General features: G+C 42.8%; 2 protein-coding genes across 2 annotated transcripts; one reads left to right on the forward strand and one right to left on the reverse strand.

Moving 5' to 3' along the window:
* Positions 1–1,675: 1,675 nt before the first annotated feature.
* LOC311493774 (protein-glutamine gamma-glutamyltransferase 2-like) lies at positions 1,676–10,540 on the forward strand (the record flags this gene model as incomplete). The annotated part of the gene is made up of 15 exons (XM_084552554.1): positions 1,676–1,720; positions 1,983–2,226; positions 2,311–2,544; positions 3,822–3,940; positions 4,039–4,167; positions 5,105–5,273; positions 5,457–5,586; positions 5,704–5,807; positions 6,938–7,026; positions 7,207–7,360; positions 7,624–7,712; positions 7,916–8,150; positions 8,257–8,417; positions 9,719–9,852; positions 10,164–10,540. The coding sequence occupies 15 exons, from the start codon at positions 1,676–1,678 to the stop codon at positions 10,306–10,308; spliced, it is 2,181 nt and encodes a 726-aa protein (XP_084408680.1). The 3' UTR covers positions 10,309–10,540.
* A 4,504-nt stretch (positions 10,541–15,044) lies between these two features.
* LOC311493934 (kelch-like protein 10) lies at positions 15,045–18,276 on the reverse strand (the record flags this gene model as incomplete). The annotated part of the gene is made up of 5 exons (XM_084552756.1): positions 17,819–18,276; positions 16,922–17,408; positions 16,184–16,798; positions 15,799–15,948; positions 15,045–15,389 (listed from the first exon to the last, which is right to left on the reverse strand). The coding sequence occupies exons 1-5, from the start codon at positions 17,947–17,949 to the stop codon at positions 15,045–15,047; spliced, it is 1,728 nt and encodes a 575-aa protein (XP_084408882.1). The 5' UTR covers positions 17,950–18,276.
* Positions 18,277–21,982: the final 3,706 nt, after the last annotated feature.

Here is a 21,982-nt window from a genome sequence, read left to right on the forward strand (position 1 = left end):
GCTCAGTTCTCTACCCCCCTCCAACCTGCTCTGTTCTTTCTTCTCCTTTACAATCTCTTTGCAAGAACTAGGGAAGGGGGGAGAAGGACTTGCAGAAGGACAGCTCAAGCCCCAACGCCGCTGGCGTCAACTTCCAGCTCAAAAGGCAATGAGAAATCTGGGGCAGACAGGACGGGAGTACTGAACAGAAGACCTTCAAGGTTTTGAAAAGATTGTTGACACTCACTAGACTAAATGAAGGGTTTAGTGGGACTAGTCAAGGCAGTCAGTTGTGCTGCTACCGAGGAAAAGTTTTTGCAGAACCGGCGATAGTATCCAGCCATTTCAAGGAAACGTCCCAGCTCTCTCTGGGTACAGGAAATGTTGAAATCACTATGAACTTTGCATCTGCAGGACGCACTTATCCTCGACCAACCTTCTGACCAAGATAAAGCACAGTAGCTTTTCCAAACTTGGCAAGACGGAGGGTTAGGGATGCAGCTGCAAGACGTTTACAAACTCCTCTCAGTGTAGATATGTGACTACACCAGTCACCAGAGTATATCACCATGTCATCCAGATATGCCCCCCCCTCCACCCAATACCTTATTTACAAGCCTCTGAAAAGTTGTAGGAGCATTACACATACTGAACAGCATGACCGTGTACTGAAGAAAGCTGTCAGGGGTCACAAAAGCAGAAATCTCAGAAGCATGTGGCGCTTATGGAATCTGCCAATACCCTTTTAGCAAATCAAGCTTGGAGATATATGTTGCAGGACCAATCTCGTCAATGCAGTCATCAATTAGAGTCAACGGATGAGCATAAGGGACAGTTACAGTGTTGAGTGTGTACGAAATCGTGGACTTCCGTCAGACTTTGCATCTAGGAGGCAAGGTGAACTCCATGGATTAGAGCTCTTCCTTAACGTAACACCCCCAACCCTGACTCTCACTCCATGGGTTCCTCCAGCCAAACATCAGAGGACTACCATCGGTCTCTGTATCTTCCTTTATCCCTCCCCCCCGACCCCTCTCATCCCATCCCGTACCTTTCCCTCCCCTTAACCTGCTCAAAATAAACTTTGTGAATACTGAGGTGTGGCACAGTGGCGAGGTGGTCAGCACTGATGCCTCACAGCGAGAAGGTCACCGGTTCACCAGTGCAGTCAGTTTGCAGTTTCATGACACAATGCAATAAATAGTTCATGGGAACAAATGGTTGGTTTCATTTTCAGATTTACACATAATTTGTTTCAGTTCTCAGTCCTGTGCACTCCTTTGCACTACGTCTGTGCTCTGAGCCCGTACAGCGCGTAGATGCTGAATTAAACCCACTGAAAGACCAGAGTGTTGTGAGTCACTTCAACAGCGCAATTTCCAGCGTAACTGCTTATATTATTTGACACAAACACTTTAACACAGTTTAACACTATTTGAGCTGACAATGTCTTTTCAGCAGAAATCTTTCACAGTCAAGCCTGATTTAAAAAAAAAAAAAAAAAGGAAGGAAGCAGTGTTTTATCTCGCTCTGTCCTTACAGTTTAAAGGGGTTGTGAAGACCTGACAGATGGGGGCGCCCCGATCAAGTTTCACATGGGCTGTTACACTGCAGAGCATTTGGCCAATGAGTACATGCTGCAGCTGAAGCGTCCCTTTCCACACAGAAGTTGAGGCACAAGAACTTCATTGCAGACATGGGACAAGGTAAAGAAGAAGAAATTGTGTGTCTGCCTCATACTGTAACGTAGGGCTTTGCTTGTTGACCGTGTAATCTACAGCTGAGGGAGCAGGTTGCCTGCACAGAGTCAGACTATTTTGAAGAAGTATCAGATTAGAGCCATGAGTGAAATGTGATGGGCAGGAATGGTGGATGACATTAGATATCTCAGATCTGGAACTTTGAGCAACACACAATCTATGTTAGGGAATGTGTGACTGATGATTTCCTATGATTTATCCAGTGTGAAGGAACTTTGAACAAGTGATCAAGTTTAAATAAAGTCCAAACTGTTGCACATATTTTTTTTGTTACCTGACGTGTCTATCTGTCTTTGGACAGCCTTGGGCATTAAGAGCTGTGATCTGGACATTAAGAACAACAACAGGAGTCATCACACCGAGCTGTTTGGAAACAAGCGTTTGATCGTGAGGAGGGGACAGCCCTTCAGCATTATTTTACACCCGTCGAACGGCGGCAAAGAGTTCAAGCTGGGTGAAACCAGCTTCACATTCATCGTTGAGACTGGTACAGTCTGAATGCTTGCTGCAGTTTTTCACATGTTTGTGATTTTATATTGACACCTCTACACCCGTCCTTGTACCTCCCCAGGTCCGGTACCCAGAGAAGAATCAGGCACGAAGGTTTCATTCGGTCTGCGTGACTCCACGGTGGAGACTGAATGGAGTGCATCTGCCACAAAAGATCCCTCAGGAAATACAGTGCAGGTTTCTATCACTTCCTCCCCTAATGCTCCCATTGGGGTCTATTCTCTGACTGCGCACCAAGAGGGGAAGAAGATCAAATTGGGACAGTTCACCCTGCTTTTCAATGCTTGGTGCCCCAGTGAGTACATGAAGTTATCTCCCACTGATTTACCATGAGCTATTTAAGCTTTAAATGCAAATTGTCTTGTGTTTCCATTTATGCAGTGGTGTGCTCTTATTATAAAACAAGCAGTGGCTATCCTTAGAAAGGCAAGTTCACGTGCTGCCATAAAAATGTGAGTAAACTCAACCTGAAGAAAATCTCTGTTTCAACTCAAAAGTTAGAACTAATGATCATTACTTGAGTTAATACAACTTATTAGGTTACATTATCCATCGAACTGAACTCATTTATCTTTATCTTGTCAAATAAACTCACTGTTCCTCACTATTTCTACTCACATTTCATATTCATTCATATCAGCTGCCGTTTTAACTTGAGAGCACTAATGTTTTAGTTTCTACTTAGATTTCTCATCTTGATGATGAATGGCAAGTTTTAAAGTTTATTTAAACTTCAGACAGATTCAATTGACATCTTGCCAGAAGTTTAACATTCATTTTATTTAGGCGGCTTAGAGAAGAGGAAATTCAAAATTTGATCCACCAAAAACAGACACTTTGAGATTCACTCCTGGTAGGGAAACGACTTCTAAAATTCCTGTCCATTACGCTTATGGTGCCAGTATCTTTGCTGACGTTGTAATACCATGGTACAATCATGTTTATAGAGCACCGCCTTTTCAAAACTTAAAAGACATGAGTTAAACAAACATTGACCACACAGACAAATCTCACAAGAAGCCAAGACAATGGATTACTTCAAGAACAACCCCTCTCACCCCCCTCAATGAGACAGTTGGGACTTTAGGTAGCTCCTTCAGCCAGAGACTGCTTCCGGACGTCTTTTGTCCCTGCAGCAGTCAGACTCTTTAACATCAGCTTTTCTTAGCACTGCTGCTGAGCTTCTTTTCCTGGTCACACAAAGAACATAATACATCTGTATATACCAACTTATGCCTGTCATTACCTCATGTCATCATCGTCCGCCACTACCTCATGTAATTTTGGTGCAATACTTGGTGCAACTCCTACTGGAGTTTGTCTTTACTCATGATATTCGTTAATGTTTATTTTCTCATTATGTATATTCAGCCTCTTTATCACATCAACCCTTAGTTGTTCTTTTTTAGTGACTTAAACCTTAAACCCTAGAGTTGTTTTTTTTTTTTTTTTTTTGCTGCACTGCAGTTCCTTCATGGGTTTAAGGGGTTTATGGTTGGCCGTCTGGGGGCCAACATTTATTTCAAACTATTTCTTGGTTTTCCTTTCCTGACTGTGCACCCCTGTTTACAGGAGATGCTGTTTACATGCCCAGTGAGACAGAGAGACAGGAGTATGTTTTAGCGCAACATGGGCTAGTCTACAGAGGGACATTCAAAAGGATCACGGAGACACCCTGGAACTTTGGACAGGTACATAAAATGTCATGGGCTGTCGGTGTTGAGCGTTAGAATCTGCTGGTGTGTGCAGATATGGGTTTTCTCCACACTCTCCTCTTATTGGTCTGCAGTTTGAACCACGAATACTGGATGTCTGCCTGATGATCCTCGATAAAAACCCCAAATTTCTGGCCAATGCCGATGAGGACTGCTCTGCCAGGAGAAATCCTGTCTATGTGACCAGGGTGCTGAGTGCCATGGTATGTCTACTTTTGTTATCAAGGGGGGAAAAAAACACATCTCCATGGTGCACCAGAAAACCTACACAAGGCAGCCCTTCTCCTCCTTTATAAACTTCTCATTCTCCCCCATGGCGACCTTTGTGATACAGAGCAGCAGGAGAGAAAGCAGCATGCTCAGTCAATGCAAGAGGATTTTAAAAACAAAATAAAATACTGTCTGTCAGCACGTTATTCTCACCGCGTTACAAAACAGCTAGAAGGAAAATCCACGGCTATTTCTATTGGGCATCATCCCTCAGTAGCTGTCATTGTCCAATAAATCAGGGATATTTTCAGGCAGTGTGATAACCATGGCGAGTCCATACACTAGCCTGTATAGCTACACTCATTTACCAGGTCAGTACACTAGTAAAAGTGAATGCATACTAATACAACAGCCCTGCACTAAATCTTATCTTCATCAGTGGTTTTTCATTGTGGAGGCCGTGGTTTGGTCCACATCTGCATGAATGCTGAGCAAAACTGCTTTATTACGTACCAGGAAGAAGTAAAGCTGTCTAACGTGATAAGGTGCCTGAATCAGCACTTATGTTCTGGTGATGTCTTGCATCTTTTTTTTGTTGACCCATCATTTTGATTATTTACTTCAAGATCACATTCTCCCTTTTCAGTTTCTTATCTTTTAGAGCCAACACGTTTTTATCCTTATTAACCAAAGACAACACTTCCGGTCATGTGTAAAACACTGGGTCTGATTTATTTTGATCAATTTCTAACGTTTAGGAGAAACTTTGTGGACAGGACACTGATAAAAGAATGCAAATCAATGGGTGGAGTGCACTCCACCCATTGATTTGCATTCTTTTATCAGTGTCCTGTTCACTTCCTGCTTCTGTCTGTCTGTTCTTTCTCTCTCTCTCTTGTTCACGTGCCCTCCCTCTGGCTAAACCCACAGGTCAACAGTAATGACGACAAAGGTGTAATCGTTGGGCAGTGGCACAATTATTCAGGTGGGGTTCATCCAGGGACGTGGATTGGCAGCGGGGACATTCTGCGTCAGTGGGCAGACAGGGGTCCCGTCCGCTTTGGCCAGTGCTGGGTCTTCGCTGCTGTGGCATGCACAGGTTGGAGCACTGCGTGCAGTGGAGTTTGATAATCTGTGGATTTGATTTGTTTGTTAATTGAGGTATTTCTAACCTGTTTGCCATGTTTGGTATTCTACTTATGTCTTCATTCTTTATCTCTGCCTATGTCTATGTGTTTTTGGATGTTGGAGTGATGCAGTGTGCCTTTCTTCCTTTCTTCAGTGTCCCGTGCTCTGGGCATCCCATGTCGAACGGTTACCAACTTTGGATCAGCTCACGATACTGATGCCAACCTGGTGATTGAAAATGTATACAATAATAAAGGTGAAAAAATCTCTGACGATTCAATATGGTGAGTGGTTTGTGTTAATAAACATAAACAGAATAAATATTCATTATTTTACAGTTCGAAGCAAGGTCAATGTCACAATCCTCTTTTTTCTTTTTTTTCTTTTACACATTTTCACAGGAACTTCCATGTTTGGGTGGATAGCTGGATGACTCGTCCAGACTTGGGGGACAAGTTTGATGGGTGGCAAGCTAGCGATCCAACCCCACAGGAGAAGAGTGAAGGTGATTTAGATAATATAGATCAAAACCGGCCTGCCAGAGGGTCTAATCTGGCCCGCGGGATAAATTTGCAAATTGCAAAAATGACATAGAAGACATTAACTGCAATTTTTCCAATAAAAGTAACTGCTATTCCTAGGGTTCACACAGATTTAGTAAGAGTTGTGGACATAACACAACACTGAGACCTAGAACTCAACAGAAATTGCATTTCTGTTTTGTAAGAAACATCTTTGCACTAAAACAAAGGGAAACATTTGGAGTTGTCGTTATTTATAAGTAAATATGCTATCTTATTATTGGTCCGGCCCCCTTGACATCAAACTGGGCTGTATGTGGCCCCTGAACTAAAATGAGTTTGACACACCTGATCTAGATAAATCAACTCTAACTGCAGTTCCACCAAAACTGCCGTACATCTGTGTCACGACGTGACCATAGTGGTTAGTTTCAGTTTTATTTCATATGTTGCATTTGATAAATACACTGATTAGGTATAATATTGTGACCACTTCCTTCCTAATAATAATTGCGTAGGTCTCCCTTGTGCCTCCAAAACAGTCGTGACTCAGAGAATGGACATGACCTTTTGAGGGTGTCCTGTGGTGTCTGGCAACACAATGTTGTTAGTGGGGGCCTTTGGGTCCTATGGGTTGAGGGGATGTCAGCCTACAGATACTTGATCAGTTTGGGATCTAGTGAATCTGGAGGCCAGGTCAACACCATGTTTTTTTCTGAGTTGTTCCTAAACCTTTTTGTGCATGTGCCTGTGTCAGGCTGCTTCCTGCTGGGGATGGCTGCTGCCATCAAGGAGTGTCATTGCTATGGGGTGGGGCCGTGGGGGTGCCTGGTCTGGTCTAGGTGGGTGCTACAGTAACATCCACATGAATGAATGTCAGGTCCATAAGTTTCCCAGCAGAACACTGAATTTTCACAAGATGGTCAATGTTATCAACTTCTTTTAATGTTGTGGCTGTTCTGTGTAATCTTGCTGCTTCAGTGCTGTTGCTTGTACTTGTATATATTGACATAGACATTGCTGTACCTACCTATTTTATCATTCGTTTTAATATGTGCACCATTAAGTGTTAGGCTACTTCTCACTTATTTTCTGGATGTGTGATTCTCTTCAGGTGTTTACTGTTGTGGACCGGCGTCACTGATCGCCATCAAGGAAGGAGAGCTGACCAAGAAGTATGATGCACCCTTTATTTATGCCGAGGTGAGTTTTTGCTCAAAGACTTGCTCTACATAAAAATAAAAACATAAAACATGCTCATAGTTTCTGTTTCTGCTATCTTCAGACTGCAGTGTTTTTATTTTCATCGTACAAGTTAGGAGTTTACACTTTAAGGTCTTTTTGAGCATTGTATTCTCCTGACATTTTGTGTATGGTGCTCAGGTTAATGCAGATGTTGAGGACAAGCTGCAGCTGTCAAATGGAGAGGTCGTCAAGTTCAGTGGATCGACCACGGCGGTCGGACGTTGCATCAGCACCAAAGCTGTGGGCTCAGACAAGAGACACGACATCACACATCAGTACAAGTATCCAGAAGGTGCAGGAGAGTCACCCGTGCACTGACAGACAACTCCAAACCTAAAGCCTATCTAACAGGATTCCAGTTAAAACTTTAAACTGAAGCAGTATTCACTGAAGTTTTGCTTCGTTGTGTCAGGTTTTAGCCGTTGCAGCTCTATTTTTCTGTAGACATACAACAAAATCTTTAACCCCAAACAAAAAATGCATTTGTTTCCTGCAGTTGCAAGTCGCATGGCTGTAACAGCTTTAGTGTAAAAAGACTTATCTGATCATTTTCAGGGTCAAAAGAGGAGAGGCAGGTGTATGAGAAGGCCCTGCACCACAACAAGCTACAACAGCGAGGAGAAGAGCCAGGGCTGCATCTCAAGGTTTTTTACTTTTCAGTAATACAGTAAATGGAAAGCAGTGCAAATACTGTAAATAATATCTGTTTATCATAGCTGAACATGCAGACAACAACAGGTCACCACAGAGATCCTGAAAGAAAGAAAAACTAATAGACAAATAAGGGTTAAAGGGGACAGTTTTCTTGCCATTTGTGTAGATAAATGTTTAAAATGTGTATTGTATAATGCAGTCCATAGATCAAGTGGTAAAAATCACCTCATTATTCTCATTTAAGATCAAGGTGACTGAAAACATGATCATGGGCTCAAACTTTGAGGTGCGCACCATCCTCACCAACAATTTAATGCGTGTAGAGAGGTGCGAAGTCCTCTTGTGCGTCAGAGCGGTGAGCTACAACGGAAAGGCGGGAGAGATGTGTGGATGTCTTTCAGAGAGGGTGGAGCTGGAGCCTGGAGAAGGTTAGCTCCGATCTGCATCTGAATAGTAGCTGTTTTAATCTTAATTTTTACGATCTCACAAAAAAAAAAAAGGACTGAAAAAACATGAAGAACGTGTGTTTTACAGAAAAGCGGCTGCCGGTCCAAGTGCTGTACAGCCGCTATAGAAAGGTCATCACACCCGACAGGCTGATCCAGGTGACATTCATTACCATCAACAAGGAGACCAACAATAACCACAAGGCTCAGAAGACCATTGTCCTGGATGAGCCAAAAATACAGATCAATGTAAGTATGGACAGAAAGTTGAAGGAAGTGTATTCAAGCAAAAAAAAATAAAAAATAAAAAAGGCAAGGATCCATAGTGCATATGTAGTAAATACCATGTGACACCCCCTGGGCCTCCGGGTCTGCTTCCTGTTTAGGGGGGCTGCTAGGATCTTGGGAGGGGCCTGTTTTGATTGCAGTCTTAGTCGCTCTCTCCTCCCTGGGTTGTGGTTGTTGCAGGCACATACTGGCTTACATGTTCTCACACTTTGCACGGTATTGAGGTTTTTCTTTCATCAATACATTTGATTTTGAGTTTAAGGAAACACATGTGGTCTCCACATTTTGTCCCTCCTAGTAGTTAGAGTTGGTACTGTGGATAATGATGAATAATCTGTTTTATTCCACTTTAAACTCAGTGTTTTCTCTTGAGGTGTTCACAAATGTTTATTCTCTATAACTCTAACCCTAGGCTACACCGGAGTTACAAATATAAATGGTTAATTTCCACAAGTGACATTTAAAAAAACACTAAAAACACATGGCTGAAATGAAACCTGCTGAGTTTCTGCAGCTGAACTGTAGCTTCTCTTTCACTTCCTCTTCACACTCGCCCCTTTTTTTCACGCCTTCTCAGGTGTGGTCGATTGTGGCTGATCACACCCATTCAGCAGCCAAACTTGTACTGCTACTGTAAGTTCAGTGGGGTGCATCAGTTTGGTCCTTCGATGTCACCCAAGGCAAGTTGTGTTCACACTGCTCAAACAATGTGTCCTCACGTGGTCCGGGCCACCTCCAAATATACGCTCAAGACAAGAAGTGATGGTGTGAGAACCAAGCCAGTCTCCAACACATTTTAAAAGCTACTGAGAACTGATGAGCTAATTTAGCTGAAACTGATACAGAGAAATTTTTTTTGTACGTTGTGCCCTTAAATAATGTCCATATTTCCATACTATTTATGCTACATACGCTTACTGCCTATTGCACATCTGGTTAGATGCCACAATAAAGCTGAATTTAATCTAAATCTAATCTAAGTTATCTCATGGAGGAGAGATTAATGCCTCCTGTTCTTGCCCCTCATGCATGTTATTCACTTTTCCCTTAAGAGTGCACCGATGTGAAAGTCACAGGCTTTTTATACATTACTACTGAAGAGGGCTTTCTTCTTAAATGTTAGAAGTCGGGTGGCCAACATTACAGATCAGAGTCTCTTTGGATTCTGAGTTGCTATTAAAGTACAGCAGGTTAATTAGGAATAATATGATCATCTAAATCATGCATGACATAACTTTTGTACCTTGTTCCCCTCTCTGCAGCTGGTGGGAGAAGCCACGGTGAACCAGCCTGTGACGGCAGAGCTGAGCATGTTGAACCCTGTACCAGAGAAGCTCCGGAACTGCAGCTTCACCATACAGGGAGTCGGCCTCACTGACAAGCCCATAACAGCAAAGTATGTAATGTTAGTCGTTATGAGCAGGATTCTGTGCTTGTTTTTCTACTTTTGTCACCTTATTCTCATAACATTGTGTTTTCAGTTTAATAATTGGGGCTCCCTGCAGTTTACAACTCAATCATAAAGTGCTGTTCTGTGATATGTGCTCATAAACTTACAGTTGCAGTAAGAATATCTTCAAACAGACGTCGACTGGAACTTTTTACTTTTGTAGCATGCATGAGAATAGACACAAACAGAAAGCAGACTGATTATTATTATTATTATTGTTATTATTGCTCATTGTGTACCCTGTGTGAATCTTGCAGGATCGGAGCTGTGGGCCCCGAAAAAGAAGCCAAAGCCCGCATCGCTTTCACCCCCAGCAGTGCTGGCCAAAGCATGCTCCTGGTCAACTTCAATAGCGACAAACTCAGGAACATCAAGAGTTTCATCAATGTTGATGTGAAATAATGAACCAGCACTGAGTCCAGTAGCATCAGCAGATTAGTTGTTGTTATTGTAGTTTAACTGAATAACAGTAGCTACATGCTACAAAGCTGCTGTTGACTTTAAGGTGTTGGGCTTAATTTTTAAACCTGCTTCTTGCACTAGGGTCTCAAAGAGAAACTTTTTGTTAAAAAAAACAATAATGTATATTGGATAGGCGGCTACAACAAAAGACTACTGACTATAGTATTTCATAATTGACAGTTATTTAATTTAAAATAATTTTGTATTTATTCAGATTTAGTGAGATTTAAATGTGACAATAAAGAAAAACTGCTAAACTGTGAATAAAGCAATTGTTTTAGGAGAGTTTGTCTCTGTGGAAAACATTTTGCCAACTGTCAATAAATATACTGCTGGAAAAATCTTTTTACTTGGTGTTATTTGATGTAATTTACAACCTGCAGACTGAAAAGAAATCACACAACCCTCTGGACTATCACATCATATGAAGCTTCATGAAAAAACATTTGGAGTATTTTTTTCAGTTTAATAAATAATAAAGTCATTATTAGATGAAGAAGTTCATGCAAACTCTGTGTTTCTATATTCATAAGAAATGTTAAGGGTACATGCTCCGAAATAAAGCAAGTAGTAAAAACTGAAGCTAACATTACGACACAAATAAGATCCACCTGATCAGACTGCAGACCAACACTTGCTCTTGGATTGAACTTGTTGAGCAGGCAGTTCTGGGCACATTCTTTTGAAATCAAGGACACCTCATTCCTTATAATGAACTTATTGATTTAAGGTCATGTTTTTATATAACTTGTCAAACTCACAGATATCCTCCAGCTTTTTTCCTCCTCGTAGAGAGCTCCTTAGTTGTTGGCATTACGACACCACACACGTCAAAGATAGCTGGCCAATACAAGCAAACACTCTTTATGTAAATAAGACACTCTGCACCTCTTGCTCCCCAGAAATCATTGACTTCTAATCTGAAACTCCTGCCTCTAAATTAATGGGTTCAAATGAGACATAAACATAGATGTAAATATGACAAAATGCCATTTCATGATGCGGCAGAAAAAGTCAAAAACTCCCATATGATGAACTCATTTATAGAACTTTTTCACAGGACATAACTGTGTATAGTATCTAATTTGATGAGGCTGAATAGCTGGAACACAGCCTCCACTGCCCCTGTCAAAAATGGCAAGCACAACCCATTTAAAAAAAAAATTAAAAATCATTCATTCATTCATTATCTGTTACAGCTTATCCCTTTAGAGGCTAGGTGGTGGGGCTGGAGCCTATCCCAGCATGTCGTCAGGCTAACACAGAAAGACAAACACCCACCATTCACTCACTACACACTCTATTTCACACTGGCATGCACACCTACAGCCTATTTAGAATCGTCAATGAACCCAGCATGCATGTCTTTGAACTGTGGGAGGAAGCTGGGGGACCTGGAGAAAACCCCTGCAAAATGAAAAACAGAATAACACTTACCAGACAAGAAGGCAGAGTAATGTGCGGTGCTTTGCTCCAAGCTTAGAGTTTTTTTTGCAGATGATCTCATTGTTGGTTTCCTCTGCTGCAAATACAGCTAGTGATTCCCCTCATGTTCCTTATGGCTGTTCCTTTTGACTCATCCTGTCAGACCATATTAGATACTGTGGCTCCTTTAAAAACAAGGCTTTCCAAACCCAGACCTGAGCCCTGGATAAATGATGCTACACGTGCTGTCAGACGTGAGTGCAGGAAAGCTGAGAGGAAGTGGAAGAAGGACAAACTACAGGTGTCCTTCCAGATGTTGAAAGACAGCTGGCGTCTTTATCAGAGAACTGTGAAAGCTGCCAAGTCCAAGCATTTCTCAGACATCATTACTTCTAACTGTCACAATCCTCGTGTTCTGTTTAAAACTGTAAATTCCGTTCTTAATGCCCCACAATCGACCTGTCTGGAGAACCCAACTGAACTCTGTGAGAATTTCTTGAGCTTTTTTATTAATAAGGTCAAAAACATTAGGGCCATCATCAATCCTCCTTCCTACGACCCCTCCATATCAGCCATAAGCTCTGCTCTTTTTGACCAGTTTGAGCTTGTCACTCTGCCCTATTTGGGAGAGATAACTGGCCATATGAAACCTGCTGGGTCTCCCAATGATCCACTTCCACCTCGTCTTTTCAAAGAGGTTTCATCCACCTTAGCACCATATGTGCTCAACATAATAAATGGTAGTTTAGCAAATGGGATTGTACCTGCAAGTTTTATACATGCTGTAGTGACACCACTGATTAAAAAGTCTGGTTTAGACTCATCAGTACTTTCAAATTTTAGGCCAATCTCCAAACTCTCTTTCCTCTCTAAGATTCTGGAGAAAATTGTGTACTTCCAGTTGAAGTCTTTCTTAGATGAACACAACATTCTTGAGATCTTCCAGTCTGGGTTTAAAACCCACCACAGTACTGAGTCAGCACTGTTGAGAGTTTTTAATGATGTTCTTTTAGCCACCGACTCTGGTCACTGTGTTGTTTTGGTTCTGTTGGACCTAACAGCTGCCTTCGACACAGTGGACCATCATATCCTCCTGTCTCGCCTGGAGAACTGGGTGGGCATTCGTGGTCATGCCCTAGATTGGTTTAGGTCCTACCTAACCCAAAGAAGTTTTTGTGTCCATGTTGGAACAGCTGAGTCCAGTGTAGCGCCCCTTAGCTCAGGAGTGCCCCAAGGCTCTATTCTTGGCCCACTTCTGTTTTCCCTCTACTTGATCCTCTTGGATCAATTCTAAGAAAACATGACATTGCATTCCACTTTTATGCTGATGACAGCCAAATTTATATGCCCCTCCGTCAAACAGACAACTACTCTGCAAATCAACTGCTAGAGTGCTTGGCAGAAATCAAAGCATGGCTGGCTGTAAATTTCTTACACTTGAACAGTAACAAGACCGAGGTCATGCTGTTTGGGCCTAGTGATGCCTCCAAGGTCCATGCTGATTTGGGGCCTTTAAATCAGCATTTAACACAGACAGCAACTAACCTCGGTGTAGGAGTTGACAGTGATCTGAAACTGGATGCACAGATAAAAACAGTGGTTAAGTCCATTTTCTTCCAACTGAGACAACTGGCCAAAGTAAGATCATTTCTTTCTCTCCACCACTTCGAGATTTTAATCCATGCTTTTATCACAACTCGTTTAGACTAGAGATGCACCGGATCCAGGTTCCGGATCCGGATCCGGCCGGATAATGGCGTTTTTATGGGGTCCGGTTACTGCCGGATACCTAGCGTGGCAACCGGATCCGGACCCGGAAGAACGTGATTACGCGGTTAATGTTTAGAGAAGCCATCCACTACATTGTGTTAGCAGTCCTCGTCGGAAATGGAAGCAGGGAGCCGAAAAAGTGCTGTGTGGCAGTACTTTAAACTGGTAGAGGGAGATTCAAGTCATGCGATATGCACGCTTTGCTGTCAAAGTTTGTCTCGAGGTAAAAACGTTAAAGTGTACTCAACATCTCCGCTGTTTTACTGCATTATAATGTACAAGCTGATGATCGGAGTAGGATCCGGATCCGGTTCCGGATCCGGCAGGATCTTAAGCAGTGGATCCGGTATCCGGCAGGATCCTAAAAATCAGGATCCGGTGCATCTCTAGTTTAGACTACTGCAATGCACTTTATGTTGGGCTTAGCCAGGCGTCACTGTCTCGACTACAGCTCATTCAAAACGCTGCTGCTCGACTTTTAACTGGTACCAAAAAGCACAATCACATTACCCCAATTTTAGCAGAAATTCATTGGCTCCCTGTCCATTTCCGGATTGATTTTAAAATTCTTTTATTTGTATTCAAATGTATTCATGGCCTCGCTCCTCAGTATCTGTCCGAACTGCTCCAGCCGTACACTCCCTCACGCTCTCTTAGGTCGGCAGATCAGTCACTGTTGGTTGTCCCAAAGACAAAGAGGAAGATGAGAGGTGACCGGGCCTTTGCAGTTGCTGGCCCCAAACTGTGGAACAACTTGCCATTGCACATTAGACAGGCCAACTGTCTTCCTCGTTTTAAATCCTCCCTTAAAAAACATTTTTTCTCTTTGGCTTTTAACTCAGCATGAGATGTTAGTTCTTATTGTTTACATGGTTTGATTGGTTTTATGATTTAAATCCTGTTTTAATCTTTCTTTGTGTTTTTATATTCTCATGTCTGTGTACAGCACTTTGGCCAACCTCGTTGTTTTTAAAGTGCTTTATAAATAAAGATTGATTGATTGATTGATTGATTATGCTTTGTTTTTGTCATTTGGCTATTCATTTATTTGTTTATTTGTTCTTAGGGTAATTTGCATAGACAATACTGTATTGAAGGTACAGGAAATTATGTGATGAGCATCTTCAAACCTAGACCACAAAAATGCCTGAATGTATTTCTTACATATTTATTGGCAGTAATTCACATTAACTGCAGTGCAGCTTTAGTTTTTTTAGTGCATTAAACAGAGTGGTGAGGATTCGTGCTACTGTCAAAGTCAGACTTTGTGTGTTGGTCTGTACTTGATCTCTTTTTTGTGACTCTTTAAGAAAAGGGTCAAAAAGGTGATCAAAGATCAGTACGTGACAAACTGCAAAGCTGTCAGTCTATCGCTCAAACAGAAAGTTTGTGCTATCTCTTGACCAACAATAACACATCTGTAGTTTGATGCACAAAGACATTTATTTCTAAGATGGAACAGGATGTTGTCGGGCGGGTCTTCACGACTCCAACTCCTCCTCACTGGAGAATTGTGTGGAATTGCGCGGGGCAGCGTAGTTAGCCATGTTGTCGAGGCCGCTCACCACACAGCAGCTCAGTGCGCTGCGGGGCATCCCGATGTTACAGACGCAGGACCAGGCACCGGTTGTGGCGTCGAAGCACTCAACGTTAAAGGTGGTGGAGAAGCCGTTGAAGCCCCCTACAGCAAACAGGCGGTCATCGATCACTGAGAGGCCGAAGTTGCTGCGGGGACCCAGCATGGGGGGCAAAGCTTGCCAGGTGTTGGTGTAAGGGCTGTAGGCCTCAACAGAGCGCAGACGGGCGGTTCCATTGTAACCACCAACCTACGTGAGAAATAGTGAAATACAAAGATGAGTGTTTTATAGTTAATAAAGGGGCTTTGAGCAGAATGTGTAGTCTTAATACATTGATTTGGCATTATAGACCTCAAAACTTCCTCAAGTTGACTAATGCAGATTTCTGGAAGTGATTTGTTAAAGCTGCTGACCATTAATGGTCTGACTGTTGATTAATAGATGCACTAACACATTGACCATTGCTTTCAACTCTACCTATACATTACTGATTTCAATGTAAAAGCTTTTGGGGATGTAGGGAACTCTCACACGATTAGATTCATAATGAAAGGTCAGTGCTGGCCAACAATCTAATTTGATTCTTGTCTCTTTTGGAAGCCTCTGATATCAGCTTTCTTTTCATGGATCTGTGTGTCGGCGTGTTCAGTGTGCTTACTGCAAAGACGTGGTCTGCGTAGGCAATGACCCCAACACCACTGCGCCTCTCGGCCATGGAGGTGATCAGCGTCCACTGGTTAGTCTTTGGATTGTAGCACTCCGCTGTATACAGGCACTCAATCCCATTGAAGCCGCCACAAATGTACAACTGGAGGGAAAAGTAAGACGAGAAACTTTTGATGAAGTTTTCAAAAAAAAAACATTAACCTAATACCTTGTACAGATGTGTTTTTTAGACTTATTCGTACTCTTTTGGAGATAAAACCAGTTACAGCAAACAGGGCTTTAGAACAATATTTTTCTTGCCTTGAATTGTAGTGATTCAGTTTAATTTGTCTTTAGATAAAGGCCAATGCTCAGAAAGTCAAACTAGCACCACCCACCTTGTCATGGAGAACTGTGCAATTGGCGTCACTCCTCTCCTCGTGCATGGGTGCAATTAAAGTCCACTGGTTGGTTCTGGGATCATAGCGCTCTGCAGTTTTGAGTCTGTTGAGTCCGTCAGAACCTCCTATGGCGTATATGCACCCGTCTATCACAGTCACACTGACGTAGCAGCGGCGCAAATGCATCGGTCCCACCTCGTGCCAGGTCTGTGTGCTCAAGTCGAACCTGTGCACTGCGTTGAAGTACTCTATGCCATCAAAGCCACCGACACAGTAAAGTGATCCATCGTGGAAAGCGACGCCATGGTAGGCGCAGGGAATCCCATTGTTAGTCAGGCTGAGCCAGCTCTTAGCACTGACATCGTACGCCTCGATGCTGTTGGTGGATCTGCCGTCGCCCCAGCCTCCAACAGCCAACAGGATAGCAGAGGGCAGCCGTGGACGGGCCAAAGGGTTGCAGAAAACAGACCCGGAGGTGTCCATTGTCTGGAGGTCAGCCATGGCCTCCAAGGCCCTGAGGATAATCACTTGACAGTCTTCGCACGCCATCACCACTTTGTTGGTAATCACGTTGTCATTGATGTACTCTGGACTCATCAACGCCAGCCTGACCTGCAGAGACACATTGGGATATTAGCTGGAGTTCAACTGTCAAAAGCCTAAACCAAAACGTAAGCATTGGTTAAAGTCAAAAGCACTTCAAAGTGGCATCTCAGTAGATGTTTTTTCACTTACATTGAATAAAAGCAGAGCAGCATATCGTTTACGTTCCTCAGGTGCAAAGGCGATCCAGTGAACGACGGCTTCGTACACCGTCTTCTCCTGCTTCACATTAAGCTGGTCATTCTCAATGATTGTTGCAAGCTCCTGAGCAGAGAGCAACAGGAACTCCTCCGAGTTGGCGACAATCTCCTCAAAGTGATGCAGCGTGCAGAGCAAGGCCTTGCAGTTCAGTTTTGGCCAGTAGTACATTTCTGTGAACTTCCAGATGCTGAGGCAGTTCTGCGGGTCCATTTGCTTCTCCAAGAGCTCGGTGCACGCTTGCACGATGCCCACTATACTTAGGTGGTCTGCAGCTATAAACAGCTCCTTTACATTGTCTGGCGTCACAGGAATGAAGCCTGTGTAGGCGTATTCAACGATGAGCCTCAATATGTCAGGTGACACACTGGAGATGTCGAAGACCTGACAGTCTGGGTTGGACCAGTGGGTAAAGAGAGCTCTGTGAGACAAGAAGGAAAGAAAACAAAGGATTCAAAATTAAGTGTGCCACTCTCAAAGACTTGAAGTTCCTGTTGGCCTTTTCAGAACAAAGCGACTAAGCGGCAGTGAAATGCAGAAGAAAATAATGTATTGATGCTGCTGAGTACTACAAAGAATTTACCTCTAACTGTTTTGAATGCACAGATTTCTTCCGATTTTCGAAATCTTTTGATGAAAACCACAAATTTCAATGTTTGGTTTGCTGTCCTGTTACAGTTTTTCTATTGAAAGTAATTGCATTGTGAGTCCAAACTTTTTTTTGGTGGAAAATCTGCCGTATCTGTTTAATGTACAACAAAATACCTGTTTCTCCATGAATTTACAGAGTACAAAGTCAGCAGCATCATTAACGCTCAACAACCATCTTACCTGAAGTACGGGCTGCACTCACACATGATGATCTTGTGTGTGTGAAACTCAAAGCCGTCCACTCTGATCACGGCGTCGCAAAACTGGCGCCCCAGACGGAGCTCGTTGTACACTGATCTGTTGTCAGTCATCTTGTCAATCGCTCTTGGGTTCGAGACCTTCACTCTCCTGCCTCTCGACCGCTGTGCGTGGGGTTGTAGTGGGCTGTTTGTGAGGGAGATCTCTGTGTTCTGCTGCAGATTCCTGGTGGAGTTCTAGAATGGAACCTTATGGCATCACAGAACCCGGTGATGAACAGCCGCCAACATTCTGATGACAAAACCTCTGACCTCAGATGACCCGTGTGTGACTTCCTGTTTTGTCTCAGGTAATGGACAAATCAAGCAAAACTTCATAGTCCCATACTGGTGTGTTGAGGGGAATCCACAGGTTGATTTCACAGAGTCACAGTGAAACTTTTATTGATATGACCAAGCTGATACAAATTTAACACTAGTCTTTAAAGCAACATCTGCATATGAAACCAAAGTAAAAGGTTTTCTAGATGCTATTCCACATCAAGGAGTAGGTCAAGGCCCTTTATGGATTTCTGTCTATTCACTCGTTAATTTTCTGGCCAACTTAATTAATTTAAAATGAATTTATACTGTATATGAGTAAGCACTGATGCCTCACAGGGAGAAGGTCACCGGTTCGAATCCATGGGCCGGCTGGGCCTTTCTGTGTGGAGTTTGCATGTTCTCCCTGTGTCTGCGTGGGTTCTCTCCAGGTACTCCGGCTTCCTCCCACCATCCAAAGACATGCTCATTAGGTTCATTGGTGATTCTAAATTGGCCGTCGGTGTGAGTGTGAATGGTTGTCTGTCTCTGTGTTAGCCCCGAGATGGACTGGCGACCTGTCTAGGGTGTACCCCCGCCTCTCGCCCGATGACAGCTGGGATAGGCTCCAGCAGACGTGAAGGGTCGTGGGGGGGCTGGAGCCTATCCCAGCTATCAATGGGCGAGACGCGGGGTACACCCTGGACAGGTCACCAGTCTATCACAGTGCTAACACAAAGAGACAGACAACCATTCACACTCACATGCACACCTACGGTCAATTTAGATTGACCAATGAACCTAACAAGCATGTCTTTGGACGATGGGAAGAAGCTGGAGTACCCAGAGAGAACCCACGCAGACACAGGGAGAATAGAGTAATTAAAACTGCTAAATAAAATTATATAAAAAGATGAAATATGACGAAAACTAAATGATGTATTAAGAACAATGCAACAACAGCACAATTTCAAACACCACAAAATAAAGTTGGCCCAATTTAAGGTCGTCAGTTCTACTGACAGGTTGTTGTTAGTAGGTTTGCAATTTTACAGTTTTAAGCCATAACAGATGTTTGTTTCAGCTTTGTATTTGGTAATATTATGACTTGAATGACTGAGAATCTTCACAGCCATTTTGTATTATGTGTATCTTTTTATATTCTACTCATAATATTTGTTAGGCATTAAGGTGGACGACAAAATAAGAATTTCATTGTACAGGGAAACATGTTAATATACTGTGCATGTGACAGTAAACTCTCTGAATCTTGAATCTTAATAACTGCAACCTGTGTTCCCTTCAGGTGAGACAGTTTCAGTTACTAAATGGAACTGAGCCAGTGTAAATATTTCACCTGTGCTTTTCTGCTTTATTTTCATAAAACCACATTAATTCATGATTGTGATGTTACATTATTTTTATTAATAATAATAAAGATCATGTGATGTACATTTAACCAACTAAACTAAACTAAACTAACCATTCACACTCACATACACACCTATAACCTAACAAGCATGTCTTTGGACAGTGGGAAAAAGCCGGAGTACTCGGAGAAAACCCACTGGAGCCGTCACTAAACTAAACTAACTTTCTAAACTAATCCAAACTAACTTTCTAAACTAAACTAAACATTCACACTCACATACACACCTATAACCTAACAAGCATGTCTTTGGACAGTGGGAGAAAGCTGGAGTACCCGGAGAGAAACCACTGGAGAACATGCAAACTCCACAAAGAAAGGCCTGGTCGGACCATTGATTGGACTTTTTTACTGTGAGGCATCAGTGCTAACCACCTCCCCACTGCGCCGTCACTAAACTAAACTAACTTTCTAAACTAAAGTAAAATAAACATCCATCCATCGATCTATCCGTCCATCCATCCATACGTCAATCCATCCATCCGTCCAGCTTCATCATAAGAAAAACATTAGAATCACGGCTCCCACTATCATCCCTCCAAAAAACACTAATTGGAACCGATCTATCCATTTGTCGCGGGACGCAGCTTTCTGTTCCATCTTAACAGGCACCTCTTTGATGTTAGCTATAAAACTCAGGATGATTTCGGCTTCTACAGATAGGTCCTGCCGTGAGAACTTGAACTCCAGAATGCGGTGCCTGTCTTTGAATTGCAGGTCTTTCAGTACAGCCTTGCAGATTTTTTTGCTGTACTTTACGTCCGGACAGGAGTCTTCAAAGTCAGTAAGTCCCTCCATCGTCTTTCTGACCAGGCGATTGAGTAGGGCGGTTAAGTCTTCTTTCCTGAGGTTCTGGGGAACGTTACACTTGGTCAACACTTTCACTATCAGCATTGTGACAAACATTTTGAGTTGGTTTTCATCTTCTGCCTCAGGAGCACACTCAATAGTTGTAGAGGCCGGCCTCTGGGCTCTGGGCTCTGGGCCTGTTAGCTGTTGGTCTGTGGAGACCTCTGACCAACAGACCTTTTTTCTTCCTGGCTTGGTTTCAGATACAGGAGCTTTGTCGTCTTGGTTCATGGAGACTTTAGAGTCTTTGTCGAGATCCAGAAAGCAGGGTTTAGGTGTATGTTCAGCTTTATCACCTCGATCCATGGCGTCTTTGTCGAGATTCAGGAAGTTGGTCTCTTCAGATACAGGAATTTTATTGTTTTGAACCATGATGGCTTTAGATTTTTTGTCGATATCCAGGAAGCTGGTTTCAGGGTTATTTTCAGATCCAGGAGCTTTATCGTTTTGGACCATGGAGACTTTAGAGTCTTTGTCGATATACAGAAAGCTGGTTTGAGGGTTATCTATCTATCTATCTATCTATCTATCTAGATACAGGATGCAGATGAATGCTAATTCGTTTTCTCACTCAACAATTCTCAGAAGATACTTACGTAATGAGTTTAAATAACCAGAGCTCAGTTAGCTATAACTAAAACTGTGCTCCTTTGATCTATCAGATCAAAGAAAAAACATGAGGCCACGCCCACCTACGGTATGCACGCGCGCATGCGCACACGCATGCTGTGCACACGCATGCGCAATGTTATCTTTGTGAGGCCATTGACACACACATTTAGTAACTGCAGAGAACGTCCATAGACGGGCTCTGGTAACTGTGAATGTAACGTAACCATGCGACGGGCAGCGAGTGTGTCGGTGGGAAAACTATCCGTTGAACGGCGGCGGAACGGCGGTAGTATAGAGAGGCGAAGTCCCGCCCCCCTACTTCCGGGTTATGGGACCTATCTTTCGAAAAAATATGAACGGCAGTCTATGGAGAGATAATAATTATTTTTTGGTCCCGATCGAATTGTGGCATGAATTTCACATATGATGTGTGTGAATTTAAAAGATAATTTTTCACGTCAAGAGATAAATTATTTGACGTAAATAAGCTGAACAACATTAGGTTTTGTATGAGATCGCATAGTGAACTACATCTCTCTAGAGATCCCTAGAGAACTATGGCTGTCTCCTTGTTGAGCTTTACCGTCTTCTTCCAGGACGAAGGCAGAAGCATCAAACGAGGTGAAAACCATTATAAATCGGGTCATGTCGAGAGCTGTAGTTACACCAAGGGAGTTTTGGTCGGTTCTGTACGCGCCAGCATGCGGGACTTGTAGTTCGTTTAATTACGTATTTTCCATAGCGTTTTACTTAACTATCTTGCGACAAACTGTGACATTCTTGACATATAAAATCATTTTTTATTCTGAAAAACAACATATGTATAATCCAAGGCACAAGTCGATCGGGACCAGAAAATAATTTATCTTTCGCCATAGACTGCCGTTCATATTTTTTCAAAAGATAGGTCCCATAACCCGGAAGTAGAGGGGGCGGGACTTCGGCTCTCTATTGATC

This window comes from Chelon labrosus, assembly GCF_963514085.1.
Source record: "Chelon labrosus genome assembly, chromosome: 10".
Classification (NCBI taxonomy): Eukaryota; Metazoa; Chordata; class Actinopteri; order Mugiliformes; family Mugilidae; genus Chelon; species Chelon labrosus.